The 14,833-nt window shown below is 53.2% G+C and overlaps 1 protein-coding gene across 3 annotated transcripts; it reads left to right on the plus strand.

The window, feature by feature from the left end:
- The first annotated feature begins 227 nt into the window (after nucleotides 1-227).
- Nucleotides 228-5,553, plus strand: HAPLN2 (hyaluronan and proteoglycan link protein 2). 3 transcript variants are annotated; one of them, XM_041728723.1, is made up of 8 exons: nucleotides 228-343; nucleotides 467-562; nucleotides 896-957; nucleotides 2,878-2,987; nucleotides 3,209-3,562; nucleotides 3,671-3,787; nucleotides 3,881-4,063; nucleotides 4,395-5,553. In XM_041728723.1, the coding sequence occupies exons 4-8, from the start codon at nucleotides 2,900-2,902 to the stop codon at nucleotides 4,673-4,675; spliced, it is 1,023 nt and encodes a 340-aa protein (XP_041584657.1). In that variant the 5' UTR covers nucleotides 228-343; nucleotides 467-562; nucleotides 896-957; nucleotides 2,878-2,899; the 3' UTR covers nucleotides 4,676-5,553. The 3 variants fall into 3 exon arrangements, with proteins under 3 accessions (XP_041584657.1, XP_041584580.1, XP_041584717.1); XM_041728646.1 differs by having other exon boundaries at nucleotides 899-957; XM_041728783.1 differs by lacking the exon at nucleotides 896-957.
- Nucleotides 5,554-14,833: the final 9,280 nt, after the last annotated feature.

A 14,833-nucleotide genomic window follows, 5' to 3' on the forward strand; every position in this document is an offset into this window, starting at 1 on the left:
TTCCCTGGGGATATCTGTCCTGTTCTGAGCTTACCCCTATCCGGGTCGTTTTCCGGTGGTGTGTGCCAGCCGGTCCTGCATCCCACATCCCCAGCTGTTGACATTTCGTTGCCATTCGTTGCCAGGATAAAGAAAGGGCCCCTGTTATTCAACAATAGAGGGAAAGACAGAGACAATGGGAAATTGTGCTTCCGATGGGGTGGGGTCAGGGAAGGAAAGGACAGACAGGGGGCTGGACAGAAGGGACCAGTTTCTTGAAGCAGCTAGAGGTCCTGGAAGTCTGGCTCCCACCTTGAGAGTCTCTTCCCATAGGCAATGCGCACCCAGGCTCCAGAGGACAGAGGTGAGGACTTTGTGGGGCAAGAGGAGGGGGTGCTGCTTGGATGAGGCCCATGTAAAAAATCGGAGACAGCGGGAGCTTGACCATGGGTCTGTGAGCTCATCTGTACTTGATCCTCACACACAGCGGCCCAACGTCTTCATCCCTGCCAGCCAGTCTGCTCTTTCTCCGGCCAAGAGCATCTAGAAGAAACAAGGCACCCCATCCTCCACAGTCCTCCAGGTAAACCTTCCTGGATGCCTCCTTTACTCTATCCCTTTTGGGGGTCCCCACCCCTGGTCCCAAGCCCCACACCTTCCCCAGGCCCAGGATGGTGAGCAGTGCAGATATAGTGCCGGGTCACAGGCTGGACACTGGTCACTCAGCCTCGCTTAGTGCAGTGACAGGTGGAAAAGTTCTTGGCACTTTGGCTGCTTCTGCGAGCTCAGGGCAGAAGCCGTTCCTCAAAGGTCAAAAGGAGCCACTCCGTTGATCAGGTGCCCAAGTGCCACAGCTCTAAGGTGCTTGGACCTGCCAGGGGCCAGACAACTCCTTCACTGGAATCTCTTCCTGAAGCAGGCCACAAAGCTGCCAGTCCCTGTGGCTCCCAGCTCTGTGAAGAGATCGGCTTCTAACAGGTAGGCACTGGGGCTGTGGGAGCTCTCATTCTCTGCAGAGGCTACAAAGAGGGTATGTGAGGGTTGCTTGGAAATACAGAAATACAGACCACTGGTTAAGAGCTTGAGCCTGCGTTTAAATCTGGTTCAAATCCCAGGAAACCCTCCTCTTATTGTGTGACCTCAGTCAAGTCTCCTATAATTTGTGCACCTTTGTTTGAGCAGGCGTGAAAGGGGATTCCTAATCCTTCCCACTTTAGGCCATTGCTGAGAGGAGTAAATGGAAGGTACACAAAGGAAGTGCTGGGCGTGGCTCACCAGCCTCTTCCCCCAGCCCTCTGTGACCACAGCCCCCATTTCTTCCACCTCGTGTGGTGTGGCCTTCATTTGCAGGAGGATGGGCTCAGCCCCAAGGTTCTTCGCCTGTCTCCCCGCTACAGTATTTTCTTTCCCCCAGTCCCAGCTCTCCTTCCCAGAATCCTTACTGTGGGCTCATTCATTAACATGCACACACATTTATTTAGCACTTACTATTGTGCCAGAAACTCTGCAGGGTGCTGCAGATAATAGCTAACACATGCATGGCACCTACTACATACCAGACACGATTTTAAGCATTTTACGCATCTTCCTTTGGTGAGATAGGTGGGAATTATTATTTTCATGTTTACTGATGAGGACATTGAGGCAGAGAGAAGTAAATAACTCACTCAAAGCCATGCAATTAGGACTTGGAGGAATCAGGATTAGAAAATGAGTAAAGCTAGGTGAAAGGGTCCTGAGTCCAATTTTTAAAAATGGCCAAGTTGGGGCAACCCCGGTGGCGCATCGGTTTAGTGCTGCCTGCAGCTCAGGGTGTGATCCTGGAGCCCTCGGGATCGCAATCGAATCCCACATCAGGCTCCTTGCATGGAGCCTGCTTCTCCCTCTGCCTGTGTCTCTGCCTCTCTCTCTCTCTCTCTCTCTGTCTCTCATGAATAAATAAATAAAATCTTTAAAAAAATGGCCAAGTTGATAAAGAACAGATACAATAAAGAAGTGAAAAATTGGAGTGCCTGGCTGGCTCAGTCCCTAGAGCCTGCGACTCTTGATTTCAGGGTCATGAGTTTGAGCCCCACAGTGGGTATGGAGCCTACTTCATAAAATAAAATTTTAAAAAAGAAAAAGAAAAGGGAACTCCACTGCTGAAGTAGACAATTGTGTTTGGAATTAGTTTCTATAACTGTATAATCACCAGAAACCTCACTGATAAAGTCTATATGCGCATAGGTATTACTTCCAAATTCACAGTTAGTTCAGCTGCTAATAAAAGCACTTCCAAAGAGGAATGCCCAGGACAGTGCAGTAGGGGAAGCAGAAGAGCAGGTGCGGTGCACTATAGTCTGGCCAACCAGGGAAGAGGAAAGATTTCCCAGAGGAGGTGAGGCTCACAGTGATGCCAGCAGAGTGAATCCGGCTTCTTTGGGAGCCAGTCCAACGTGTCTGGAGCCCAGTGTCTGGAGCCCATGTGCGAGGCACAGCGGATGGGGAGGTGATGTGGAAGGCTCTGGGAGAGGCGGGATCCCAGAGGGCCTTGGAAGCTAGTCCAGAGACCGGACTTTATCCTCAAGGCAAAGGGAGCCAATGCTTTAAGCAGGAGAGTGACAAGAACGTGTGTCCTCTGGCTTTGCTGGAGGATGGTGCCAGGAGGGGGGCTGGACCTTGGTGGTGTACAGAAGAGAGCCAGCCCCCAGGCCTGGGGAAAGGGGTTTGCTACTGTCCCTTCCCCATCACCTTCCTTTTGCTCGGTCCAGGCGCCTTCTCTGCCCACTTGCTTTCCGGCTGGACATTCCCCCCACACACACACCGAGGGATCCCCAATGGATGGGAGTTCATCTCCAAGCCTGCTCCCTTCTCCCCTTCCCTTAGTCCCAAGAAATGCCTGCTCTTTGCACTCTGCAGACACGCTGGGCTGACTCCCATCATGCCAGGCCTGCTCAGTCTCCCAGCACTCTGTCACTTCCTTCTCCCTTGGGCCTTCACCATCTTCCACAAAGCCCTGGGGGACTCAGGTAAGACCCCAAGCCCCGCCCAGAATCTGGGGGAAGGTGGGGGAGAGGCTTCAAGTGTGCGGATGGTGGCTAGGGCAGGGCAGCCGTTGGAGGTGCTCCAGGAGAGCCTTTGGTGAGTGTGCAATGGAGACGAGGGTTGGGGGAGTCTGGGGAGCAGGGTCTGGATGGGCACTTGTAGTGAGGGTCAGGGGGTTCCTGCCACTGTGGCCCCCTCTGCTCAGCACCCCACCCTAGCCCCCACTACCTCCTGCCCCCCATCCACGAGGTCATTCACTCTCGTCGTGGGGCCACGGCCACGCTGCCCTGCGTCCTGGGCGCCCAGCCTCCCAGCTACAAGGTGCGCTGGAGCAAAGTGGAGCCCGGGGAGCTCCGGGAAGTGCTGATCCTCGTCACCAACGGCCTGCACGCCCGTGGCTACGGGCCCCTGGGGGGACGCGCCAGGATGCGGAGGGGGCATCGGCTGGACGCCTCCCTGGTCATCGAGGGCGTGCGCTTGGAGGACGAGGGCAGGTACCGCTGTGAGCTCATCAACGGCATCGAGGACGAGAGCGTGGCGCTGACCTTGAGCCTGGAGGGTAAGGCCCTTGGGTTCCTGGCCCCCTCCTCTTCGGGTCTCCCCGGGCTGCGTCCCCCACCCTCCCCCCTGTCTGCCGGCTCTTCCTAAGCTGTCCGCCTCCCCCCAGGTGTGGTGTTTCCGTACCAGCCCAGCCGAGGCCGGTACCAGTTCAATTACTATGAAGCGAAACAGGCGTGCGAGGAGCAGGACGGGCGTCTGGCGACCTACGCCCAGCTGTACCAGGGTGAGCGGCCGACCCGGCCCCGCGGGGCGAGCTTGGGTCAGGCTCCTGCGGGGACACCTCTGACCCACGACCTCGTCTCCCCCTGCCCGCCAGCGTGGACCGAGGGCCTGGACTGGTGCAACGCGGGCTGGCTGCTCGAGGGCTCGGTGCGCTACCCGGTGCTCACGGCGCGGGCCCCGTGCGGCGGCCGGGGGCGGCCGGGGATCCGCAGCTACGGACCCCGCGACCGGCACCGCGACCGCTACGACGCCTTCTGCTTCACTTCGATGACAGCAGGTGAGGACGCAGGGGGGCGGGGGGCGGGGGCGGGGATGAGAGCCCCTCCTCCCCGCTGCAGCTCCGACGAGGATGTGGGGCCGGGGGTCTGCGGAACGCGGCGCGGGCGAGATGCGCACCGCGGGAGGGGGCCGGCGCTCGCCGCGGAGTCCCTGCGTGGTGCCGACCGCCACGCTGCCCGCCAGGCTCCCTCCGCCCCCTGCCCCCCTCACGCCTCTTCGGCACCCCCTCTGCTACCCAGGCTCCGCCCGGGGAGGATCCGGGGGAGGGTCGAAGAGGAGGATCTGGGGTGGGTCCGGCCCGGCCAGGGGTGACGCGCTCCGCTCCCCAGGCCACGTGTTCTTCGTGCCCGGGCGGCTGACCCTGTCTGAAGCGCACGCGGCGTGCCGGCGGCGCGGGGCCACGGTGGCCAAGGTCGGGCACCTGTACGCCGCCTGGAAGTTCTCGGGGCTGGACCAGTGCGACGGCGGCTGGCTGGCGGACGGCAGCGTGCGCTTCCCCATCACGTCGCCGCGGCCGCGCTGCGGGGGCCTCCCCGACCCCGGCGTGCGCAGCTTCGGCTTCCCACGAGCCCAGCAGGCGGCCTTCGGGACCTACTGCTACTCGGAGTAGGGCCGCCGCCCCGGGCGCAGGTCCCGGGGTCCCGGGGTCCCGGCGGGCCGGGCGGGGAGGGCGAGTGGCGGCGCCCGGCAGGACCCTCGGAAGCGCGGACCGGGCCGCTGCTGGGCGCGGGCGGGCAGCACGGGACTGGTGGGGCAGTGGCGGGGCGGACCTGCCTGACCGTGGGGGGCGGGGAGAGGGCCCCACAGGCCGAGGCGCGCAGCAGGCACCGCGACCCTAGGTCGACGTGGACGCGGGAGAACGCGCGGTGCTGTTGCGCGGGGCCCCACGCGGGGGCGCCGCGCACCCGCCGGACTCGGGTTCACACCCGCAGGCTCCCCCGCCGGGCACGACCGAACGAAGGGAGCCGGATGGTCCTGAACGTGCTTCAGGATGGGTCTGTATCCTGCCCGTCTCCTTTCCTGTGGGGGACACTCGGACCGCTACGCAGCTGGCGGCAAACGGACCCAGCGCGGGAGGAGGGGACCAACCCGCCACCCACCTGGGTCCTCGGCCGACACCTGAGAGCTTGAGCGGTCACCCCCACCCACCCGGGGCGAGACTGGGAGCTGGACCGGAGCATCGTTAACGCCTGGAGAAAGGAAACGCACCAATAACTCGACAGACAAGATCAAATGTCATTAACTCCTTTTTCTTTTGTATATTATTTTAATTAATGAATTAATTTGTTATTCATTTTGCTGTTCGGGCAATATAACTCCACCGCAGCAAGCTTGGGCTAGTGAATAATTACTGGAGCAAAGGGTACGGACTTTCAAATGGTGCTTGATAGGAGTGGGGAAATTGTTTTCCAGGCGGGTTCTTGCTGTAATTGCTAAAGAGAATTCATCCCGTGGGATTTTTATATAAAGGAACGAATGACATCTTCAGGAGCTCTCACACGGCAAATGGGGTGTTTGTGGGAGTTCCTAAGCTTTGCTTTCCTCATCTTGGCCGTGGGATAAGAATCTCTGCCTCTGGAGTTTGCTGTGAGCGGTGACTGAGACAATGCATTCGCGGGGTGCCACAGGCCTGGCACACATCAGAGGCACTCTGGGGATGGTACCTGTGATGACTGATGATTATGATGATAAGAACACTAATGACAACAGAACATCAGCCATCATTATTATTGGAGTTCTTCCCAAGTAGCCTGTAGGGGTTTGCTTGCTGTGTGGCACTGTGTTCATCAGGATATGCTCAGCTACACTGTGATAACAACCTCCAAACAGCAGTGGTTTCAAACATTACTTCTCCCTTAGGCCACCTGTGCATCATGGTCAACAAGGGGGTTCTTCTCATTTTAGTTATTCAGGGACCCAAGCTGATCAGACAGCCACCATCCTAAATGCTGCCGGTCAGCACACCAGAAGGGAAAAGTAAGAAGAGCTCTGAAAGGTCTTATACCTGCAATAAATAGCTGCAGCGCAGAGAGACACCGGTCTCTCCCGACGACAGCTGTTTCTCTAGAACGAATCCCATGGCCTTGCTTAACCAAAGGGGGGCAGAAAAGAGCAACCTACTCAGGCCTGGAAGTACAACCGCCAGTATGTACAGGATCAGCCCCAGTTCCACCACAGGCATCAGGGTGGGCAGACTGGTGGGCACCCACTCCTCCCCGGCTCTTCTGGGTTTTCTAAGTTATAGTCTGTACGGAGTCAGAGCCCCAGAAAGCCAAGACGCTGGACCCAGAAGCTTCCCTGAAGGAAGATGGCTTCCCTTCTGTGTGATGCCCTCGACTTTGTCAAGAGACTGCATAAAAAATGGTCACAGGACTTTCCATTTGCTGCAAATCTTTCTCTCTCTCTCTCTCTCTCTCTCTTTTTAAAAGATTTTATTTACTTATTCACGAGAGACACACAGAGAGGCAGAGACATAGGCAGAGGGAGAAGCAGGCTCCCTGCAGGTAGCCTGATACAGGACTCGATCCCAGGACCCCAGGATCATGACCTGAGCCAAAGGCAGACACTGAACCACTGAGCCATCCAGGCATCCCAAAGTTTTATATTTTCACCCATGAAAACACATGCCCACTAATTTCTACAACTACGCCCCACACTACTATTACAATGTTTTTATTATGGAGAACTTCAAACATACGCAAGAAAAGAGAGAAAGGATAGTGAACCACTTTATCATCCAGCTTGACCACTTCAAAATTCCTCCTTTCTGGTTTCATGAATTCCCTCACTTGTGGTCGTTTGTGCTGGAGTATTATTTTTTTAAGATTTTATTTATTTATTCATGAGAGACACAGAGAGAGGCAGAGACACAGGCGGAGGGAGAAGCAGGCTCCATGCAGGGAGCCCAATGTGGGACTCAGTCCTGGGTCTCCAGGATCACACCCTGGCTGAAGGCAGCGCTAAACCCCTGAGCTACCCAGGCTGCCCATGCTGGAGTATTTTAATTTTTATTTTTTTTTTATTTATTTATGATAGTCACAGAGAGAGAGAGAGAGGCAGAGACACAGGCGGAGGAAGAAGCAGGCTCCATGCACCGGGAGCCTGATGTGGGATTCGATCCCGGGTCTCCAGGATCGTGCCCTGGGCCAAAGGCAGGCGCCAAACCGCTGCGCCACCCAGGGATCCCGCTGGAGTATTTTAAAGCAAATCTCAGACAGCTTATTATTTCCTATTAATCTTCACATACATGCTATGTATTTCTAACATACAGTGACTTTAAAAGATAACTAATTCTGTTATCATATTCCCCCAATTGACATTATATATCTAATATATTTAAGGGAAACATGATCAGTTTCCCTTAAATGTCTAAAAAAAAATACCATTTTATAGTTGATTTGCCCAAACCAGCATCCAAGGGCTATACATTGCATTTGATTAACTTTGTTTATTTTTTAAAATATTTTATTTATTCATTTAGAGAGCATGAGAGAGAGAGAGAGTAAGCATACGCAAGTGAGAGAAGGGGCAGAGTGAGAATCTCAAGCAGACTCCTCGCTGAGTGTCTGGATCTCAGGATCCTGAGATCATGACCTGAGCCAAAATCAAGAGTTGGATGCTAAACCAACTTAGCCACTCCTGCGCCTCTTGGTTAATTTCTTAAAAATATCTTTTTAGACTGTAATACTTTTTCCTTTATGTTTTCTATGCCATTTTTGTTTGTTTAGGAAACTGGACTGTTTCCCTGTCGAGTCTCCCATGTTCTAGATCTGGCTGTGAGTGTATCCCTGTTGTGTCATTTCACATGTTCCTCTGTCCCTGTCATTATATTTCACTGTTTGTTTTTCTAAGATTTTATTTATTCATTCATAAGAGACACACACAGAGAGAGGCAGAGACATAGGCAAAGGGAGAAGCAGGCTCCATGCAGAAAGCCTGATGTGGGACTCAATCCTGGGACTCCGGGATCACGCCCTGACCTAAAGGCAGACACTCAACCACTGAGCCAACCCAGGAGTCCCATATATTTCACAGTTTGATTAAACATGCATTAACTTTTTTCCCAGGAGTATTTCATAAGTAAGACTGTATTTTCTCTGTTGTCAGATCCGGAGGTATGCGGTGTCTGGTTGTTGATGCTACGACTGGTCAGTTAATTCTGCTGCTGTCAGCCTGATCCACTCACAAAGTTGCTTGTACCAGTTACGCAGGCTGCTGCAACACATTACCACAAACGTGGTGGTTTATGAGCCAGAAATATATTTTTCTACTGTTCTGGAGGCCAGAAGTCTAAACTCAGAGTGTTGGCATTGTGGCCCTCCCTCTGTGTAGACTGAGAGAATTCTTCCTTGCTTCTTCCATCTTCAGTGGCAGGTGACATTCCTCAGTGTCTCTGGCTGCATTGCTCCTATCTCTGTGTCTGTGGTCATGTTGCCTCCTCCTTTTCATGAAATACGACCACAGACAGAGATAGGAGCAATGCAGACACATTAAACTGAATTTTGGGAATAAATTCATATAATGAATTACATCCACAGAGACCCTTTTTCCAAACAAGGGTTTCAGGGATTAGGATGCAGACACATCTTTACCCATAGCCTTTTTATCTGATGGCTACGGTGACCATGGTCTAGATGCATTATTTCATTAGGAGGACAAAATGGAGATGTTCTAATTGTGTCTCTCCTCTTCCTTTATTATTATGAATTGTCCCATATGGAAAAATATCCCTCAGCAATTACTGTCACTCTGGCTTAGAACCCATTCAGAAAAGGTAGAGTTAATGCCTGGTTCTCTCCCATTTGTCTTATTTTTTTTTTCCCATTTGTCTTAAATAGGTACTGTGGAATGAGTGTTTGCATCACCCAAATCCATATATTAAAGCCCTAATCCCCAGTGTGGTGGTTTTGGACATGGGGCCTTTGGAAGGTAATCCCACGATGATATTAGTGCCCTTATAAGAAGAGATTTGGGAGAGCTTGCTCTCTCCTTGCAGACTTCAGTGAGAAGGCAGACGTCTGCAGGAAGCCAGCCCTCACCAGATACCAGGTCTCCTGGCCTCCAGGGATGAGAGAAGTATGTGTTTGTTGTTTAAACCATCCAGGCTGGGGCACCTGGGTGGCTCAGTTGGTTGAGCATCTGCCTTTGGCTCAGGTCGAAATCCCGGGGTCCTGGGATCCAGTCCCACATTGGACTTCCTGCGTGGAGCCTGCTTTTCCCTCTGCCTATGTCTCTGCCTCTCTGTGTCTTTCATGAATAAATAAATAAAATCTTAAAATAAATAAATAAATAAACAAACAAATAAACAAACCATCCAGGCTATGGTAACTTGTTACAGCAGCCTGAGCTGACTAAGACCATGGGGTTCCCTGAAACCAATGTTGAGTCAAAGATTTCAGTACAAGCAGTTTATCTGGGGGGGTCAGGCTAAAATGCACCAGTGGGGGACTGGGGAAGCAAGGCAGGAGGGAAGAGGAAGCCGGCAAAGGCTGTGAGATAGAGTGGCCGGAGCGATTGGCCCAGTCCTGCCAAGGGATCCCTGGAAGGCAGTGTGGAGCCTGTCTCAGAGAATCCCACCTGATGGGCAGACAGCAGGGTCATATGTGTCAACTTCCTGCCTGAAAGCCGAGGGCTGCTTCTGGGAGCACTGACCCGTTAGCATTCCTGGCTAGCTCTGAGTGCACACGTGCTCCCACAGTGAGAAAAAAGACACCAGACAGAATCCCAGATGCTACCGTCTGCCTATGGAGACAAATACTGGAGGGTCGGGTCACAGCTGTGGTCCACCCTCCCCACTGCTCAGACCCATGTGTCCCCCTGTCCACCGTGTCCTGTCACTGACTCTCCAAGGCTGTGGCTGGGCACCATTTTTAATTCTTGAAAAGAGAGTTTTATGGGCAGCCCCAGGGGGCCCAGTGGTTTAGCACGGCCTTCAGCCCAGGGCGTGATCCTGGAGACCCGGGATCGAGTCTCATTTCAGGCTCCCTGCATGGAGCCTCCTTCTCCCTCTGCCTGTGTCTCTGCCTCTCTCTCTCTCTCTGTGTCTCTCATGGATAAATAAATAAAATCTTAAAAAAGAAAGAAAGAAAACAGAGTCTTATGACAGGAGGGTTAGTGGGACAAGTTCCAATAGTTGCTGCAGCGGGTGGCTCCGGGGCTGTGACCATTATCAATATTCCACATCTTCCTCCATGGTTCATCTGTTGTCCACAGGGCTTTCACAGAAAAACCCAGACCTTCATCCCTGAAGGCCTTTACTTCCCATGCCCTTGACAGGCCAGCATGGCTGCACCTGCCATCATACTTACCACCGGGTATGGGCTCGTCAAGAGTAAATGTTTTGGGGTGCCTGGGTGGCTCAGTGATTGAGCGTCTGCCTTTGGCTTGGGTTGTGATCCTGGGGTCCTGGGATTGGGTCCCGTGTTTGGCTCGCCACAGGGAGCCTGCTTCTCCCACTGCCTGTATCTCTGCCTCTCTCTGAGTGTCTCTCGTGAATAAATACACTTTTAATATCTTAAAAAAGGGCAGCCCCGGTGGCACAGCGGTTTGGCGGCGCCTGCAGCCTGGGGTGTGATCCTGGAGACCCGGGATCGAGTCCCACATCAGGCTTCCTGCATGGAGCCTGCTTCTCCCTCTGTCTGTGTCTCTGCCCCTCTCTCTGTGTCTATGAATAAATAAATAAAATCTTAAACATAAAATAAAATCTTTTAAAAAAGGACAAAAGTCTTTGCCAGTATAATCCTTTTCTTTGCGTGTTGGTGAATTGGCATGAGGTACCCAAAAGGACCCAGAGGCTGCTAGTACCTTAGGTCTGGTGGTACCCTTACAGTAGCCTCTGGCAGACACATCTCCCACCCTAAGGACTAGGGCTTCTAATCCTACAGAGTCTACATTTATAGGTATAGGAAGCACGAATCTTCACATGGGTCACTGGGGATGATGGTGAGAAATTATTGCTCTTTCCAACCCTTGGTTCTTGTATCCATGACTTCTAGCTCTGTGGGCTACAGCACCATATAATAGCCGTTGGTTCAAAATGTAGACTGCATTTTGAAGTCCAGTACTCTGATTTCAGAGGATGTTTTCCCCAAGCTGGTATTTAGATGTGCTGTAACGAGGTCATACTAAAGCACTCCCAGGGTTGGCAATTTCAAGGTGATGTGATACATGGTAGGGTCAATGGATGCTGTGGTCTTGTGGCCATTGTCGCATCTCCTTTACTTTAAAGTGTATCCCCTTGGTTAGAGGTGATACTATATGGGGTCTCATAAGTATAAGCCATCTCCTTCATGACCTTGAATATTGGTACTGGCCAAGGCACTTGGGCAGGGAAGGCAAATTCATACTCAGAATGTGCATAGTCCCAGGAAGGAAACATTGCCCTCCCATCCAGACTGAGACACTGTAGTCAACATGCTTCCCAGTGGCTGGTTGAACTCCCTGAGGGATGGCGCCATGTGAGGGCTCAGCACCTGTCTGTGCTGCCGCCACGTCAGGTGGCCTTAATGAGAGGGAACCATGCAGACTTCTACCCACTGCCATAGCCACTCCATTCATGGGCCCTCACGCAGGCACTGGCATGGGGGAAGGACAGAGTCTGGCTGGTATCCCCTGGAGTCTCCTGTCTCCTGGCTGTCCAACGTTCCCCTGCAGTGAATGCTCCTTAATGGTACTGCTGTAAAAACAATGCCCGCTCCTGCAAGTCCATCCATGGCTCTCCCTCCACTTCCTTATCTCCGCCCTTCCTGTCCTGCCCTTTCCTGGCCTGACCAGCCAGCCAAACCATGTGCCACCGCTCAAGAGTCCAATAGACCTCTCCCAAGTCACCTCTCCCCCTGCAGACAAGGGTGGCCAGTGTGCTGCCTGAACTCCCTCCCCAGCCTCCATCCCGGGTCAGCTCACATCAGTGCACCAGACTGATCCATCCATGAAGCAGGCCTGGACTTCCTCCTCTGAAGCCTGATTGGCCTGATCACAGAGGCACTGAGAGAGAGGCATGGGTGCCACAGACACAGGGCATCTGGGAGCCTGGCTTCCTGCTCTCTGAGCAGTCTCACCCAATCACACATTCCACCTGGGATTGCCGTTGTGTCCACCCATATGTATGTGCAGGCTTTGAACCCCCAGGTCTTAATAAGACAGTGAGTCCAGGAAGGGAGAGAATCCAACAAATCATTGAGCAAACAATCCAATCACCTGAAACAGGTGCCCAGCTGGAGCTCAAAGCTGCTGAGAGTGAAGGGAGAGGGGAGCGGGGTGGGGCTTCTAGTCTGCAGGCTCCCCCTCTGTCACTGGCCGAGGCTGTTTCCAGGCCATCAACTCCTGCACGCATCTGACTCGCTGTGTTCTTGGGCCCAGTGTACCTGCCCAGTCAGAAAAAATCCTCAGGAAGTCTGGGGCCTGTGACCTGTTTAGGTGGCCAGTAAGGGGACACAGGCCAGTAAGGGGACACTAACAGGGTCTGCTACACCCTCTTAATCTTCACAACTGTGAGTCCATGCCCCCATCAGTGTGCAAAGGTGATCAGGGATTTTCTTGTTTAGTATCATGATGAATTCTTGGACTTTATAGATTTGATGTGCTTCCATCTCTTATGGGATTTATTCATTTTAATGCTGACATGTCATCCTGGCCAGTGAGAGTCTCCACAATGTGGCTGCTGGGTCCCTTTGACATGACCTGACCTGAGTCCCCAAACTTCCTTTATTTGCAAGTGTGACAAGCTGTCCTGCCCCTGACTGGGACATCCTGAAGAGGCCTGGTTCCTGGAAGTGGAAAGTACTATTTAGAGACGGTCGGTCGTCTGGATCCCAGGAGCACTCAGCATTAACGGGGGGGGGGGGGGGGGGGTGGGGGAAGCAGTGTGTCACTGCTTCTAAGCCTTTTTCAGAGACATATAAATCGTGAGCTCATGCTGTTGTCTTCAGTTCACGTGAAAGATTAGCAGTTTAGCTTAACTCTCCTTTCCTCACACTGAAACTCAGAGTTCCAAACACCATTACTATAATTATTTGTTTGCATTATCCCAATAAATAGTGCGTTTTGAAATGTCAAGCCAACATTATGATTTCTCTGCAGTTCTTTTCGTTCTTAGGGATAAATAGTCAAAATGCTCAGTTTCATAATCACTTGAAAGAAAATTCTTCCATGTGGCTTTGCTTCCAGCTCCAAGTACAATCACGGGCGCTTGTCTCACTTTGTTTCAGATTTTTAGGAATTGCATCCCTGTTCTGCTTCTTAATTTAGCCTAAAATTAACTTCATTATTCTGAATTTAATTCTGTTTCAATTATATAATATATTTATGTAGTTCCAATGTCAAAGCCAGAAAACAAGCTGCTGCCATTTTACAGGTGAAGAAACTGAGGCCTGCAGCATGAGTGCCTGCTCTTCAGAAAACCTGAGAGGTCTCTCACCCTGGGCTGTAGGGAAGGGGGCTGCGAGGAGCCTGCAGATGGGACAGCTTTCTCCAGAAGGAGATCTGGATGTTCTCAGGGCCGAGCCCTCCAGTTCCTTCAGCTGTTCTTTGGGGAACAGTCTGGGATGCCCTCTGAGCATAGGACTTTGCTCCCTGGCTGCAAAGTTCTGTCCACTCAGGGGCTCCCCTAGATGTGGTGCCGTTCAGCCTGCCTCCTCACCACCCCACCTCCCCTGCCCACCCTGAGGCCTTCAGCTGCAGGAGCCCTCCCTCGTCTGGGCCAGTGTCCCACGCTTCCTGGCCCCTTTCAGAAGTTCTCAAAGCCACCATTCTGCCAGCACAGCTGTGGCAGCGCTTGGAGCTGTGCGCATGCAGCCCCACTCCCACGTCCCCCTGCAGAGGACCCAGGTGCCCACATGACGTGCAGGGCCTTGAGAGGATCTGAGCTGCTGGGCCCCACCCCCACGTCTGGGGAAGTGGGAACAGGTGCTCAAGGGACCAGAAGGATGGGCTCTCCCAGTGGCCACTGTGGCTGGGAGTCCAGTGACCACTGGCTAACACTGGAGGCGGGGGCGCCAGGGATGCCAGGACCTTGGGGAGGGTCTGTTTCAACTTGGGTCATGGCCTCAGCGTTGGCCTTGGTGGGGGGGCCATGGGGGTGAGGGAGAGGCAGGAGACTGATTATTCTCCTCCACAGAGACTGGAAAGCTCCCCAGGACCCAGGAGGCTGGGAGGCTAGCCAGCTGGGCTGCAAACACCCCCCCCCACCTCCACCATTTCTGTCCCCTGAGAGACAGCTGGGGCCCTGGCAAGAACCCTGGCCTGGGCGTCCGTCAGGAGACTTGCTTTTGGTCATGGTCAGCCTGTGGCATGCTGTGTGACCCCAGATAACTCTCCACCTCTGGGTCTGTTTCCTTGTCCAGAAGATACTTCAGTTTCCCTGAGACATTCTCCTTCTGTTACTAGGGCAGGAAGTTCTACTTGAAATCAGACTTTAATTCTTCCTGCTTCCGTTGGTCCTGTTTGCTTTCAGCCAGTCTCCGAGGGTCCCTTTCTGAGACCTCAGTGAGGTCTTGGTTCTTCTTGCCTCTTCTTAGGAAGGGATAGAAATGGATGATGGTGGCTGTCACATGGCCAAGGGACAAGATGCAGGTAAAAATAGTACAGAAGGTCCCTGCCCAGCAAGTGCCAGCTAGACTGCAGTATGAGTCTTCAGAGCTGTAAGTGTTGGAAGAGTCTCGGGGGCGAGGGGGCACTCATTGCCTCCCCTGGAAAGTCCTCAGGGTGGGACTCCTCTCTCAGATAACGAACGCTCCGTCTCACCCACAGGGGACTGGTTCACTGGCCTCCT

The sequence above is a fragment of the Vulpes lagopus genome, chromosome 1 (genome assembly GCF_018345385.1).
Source record: "Vulpes lagopus strain Blue_001 chromosome 1, ASM1834538v1, whole genome shotgun sequence".
Lineage (NCBI taxonomy): Eukaryota > Metazoa > Chordata > Mammalia > Carnivora > Canidae > Vulpes > Vulpes lagopus.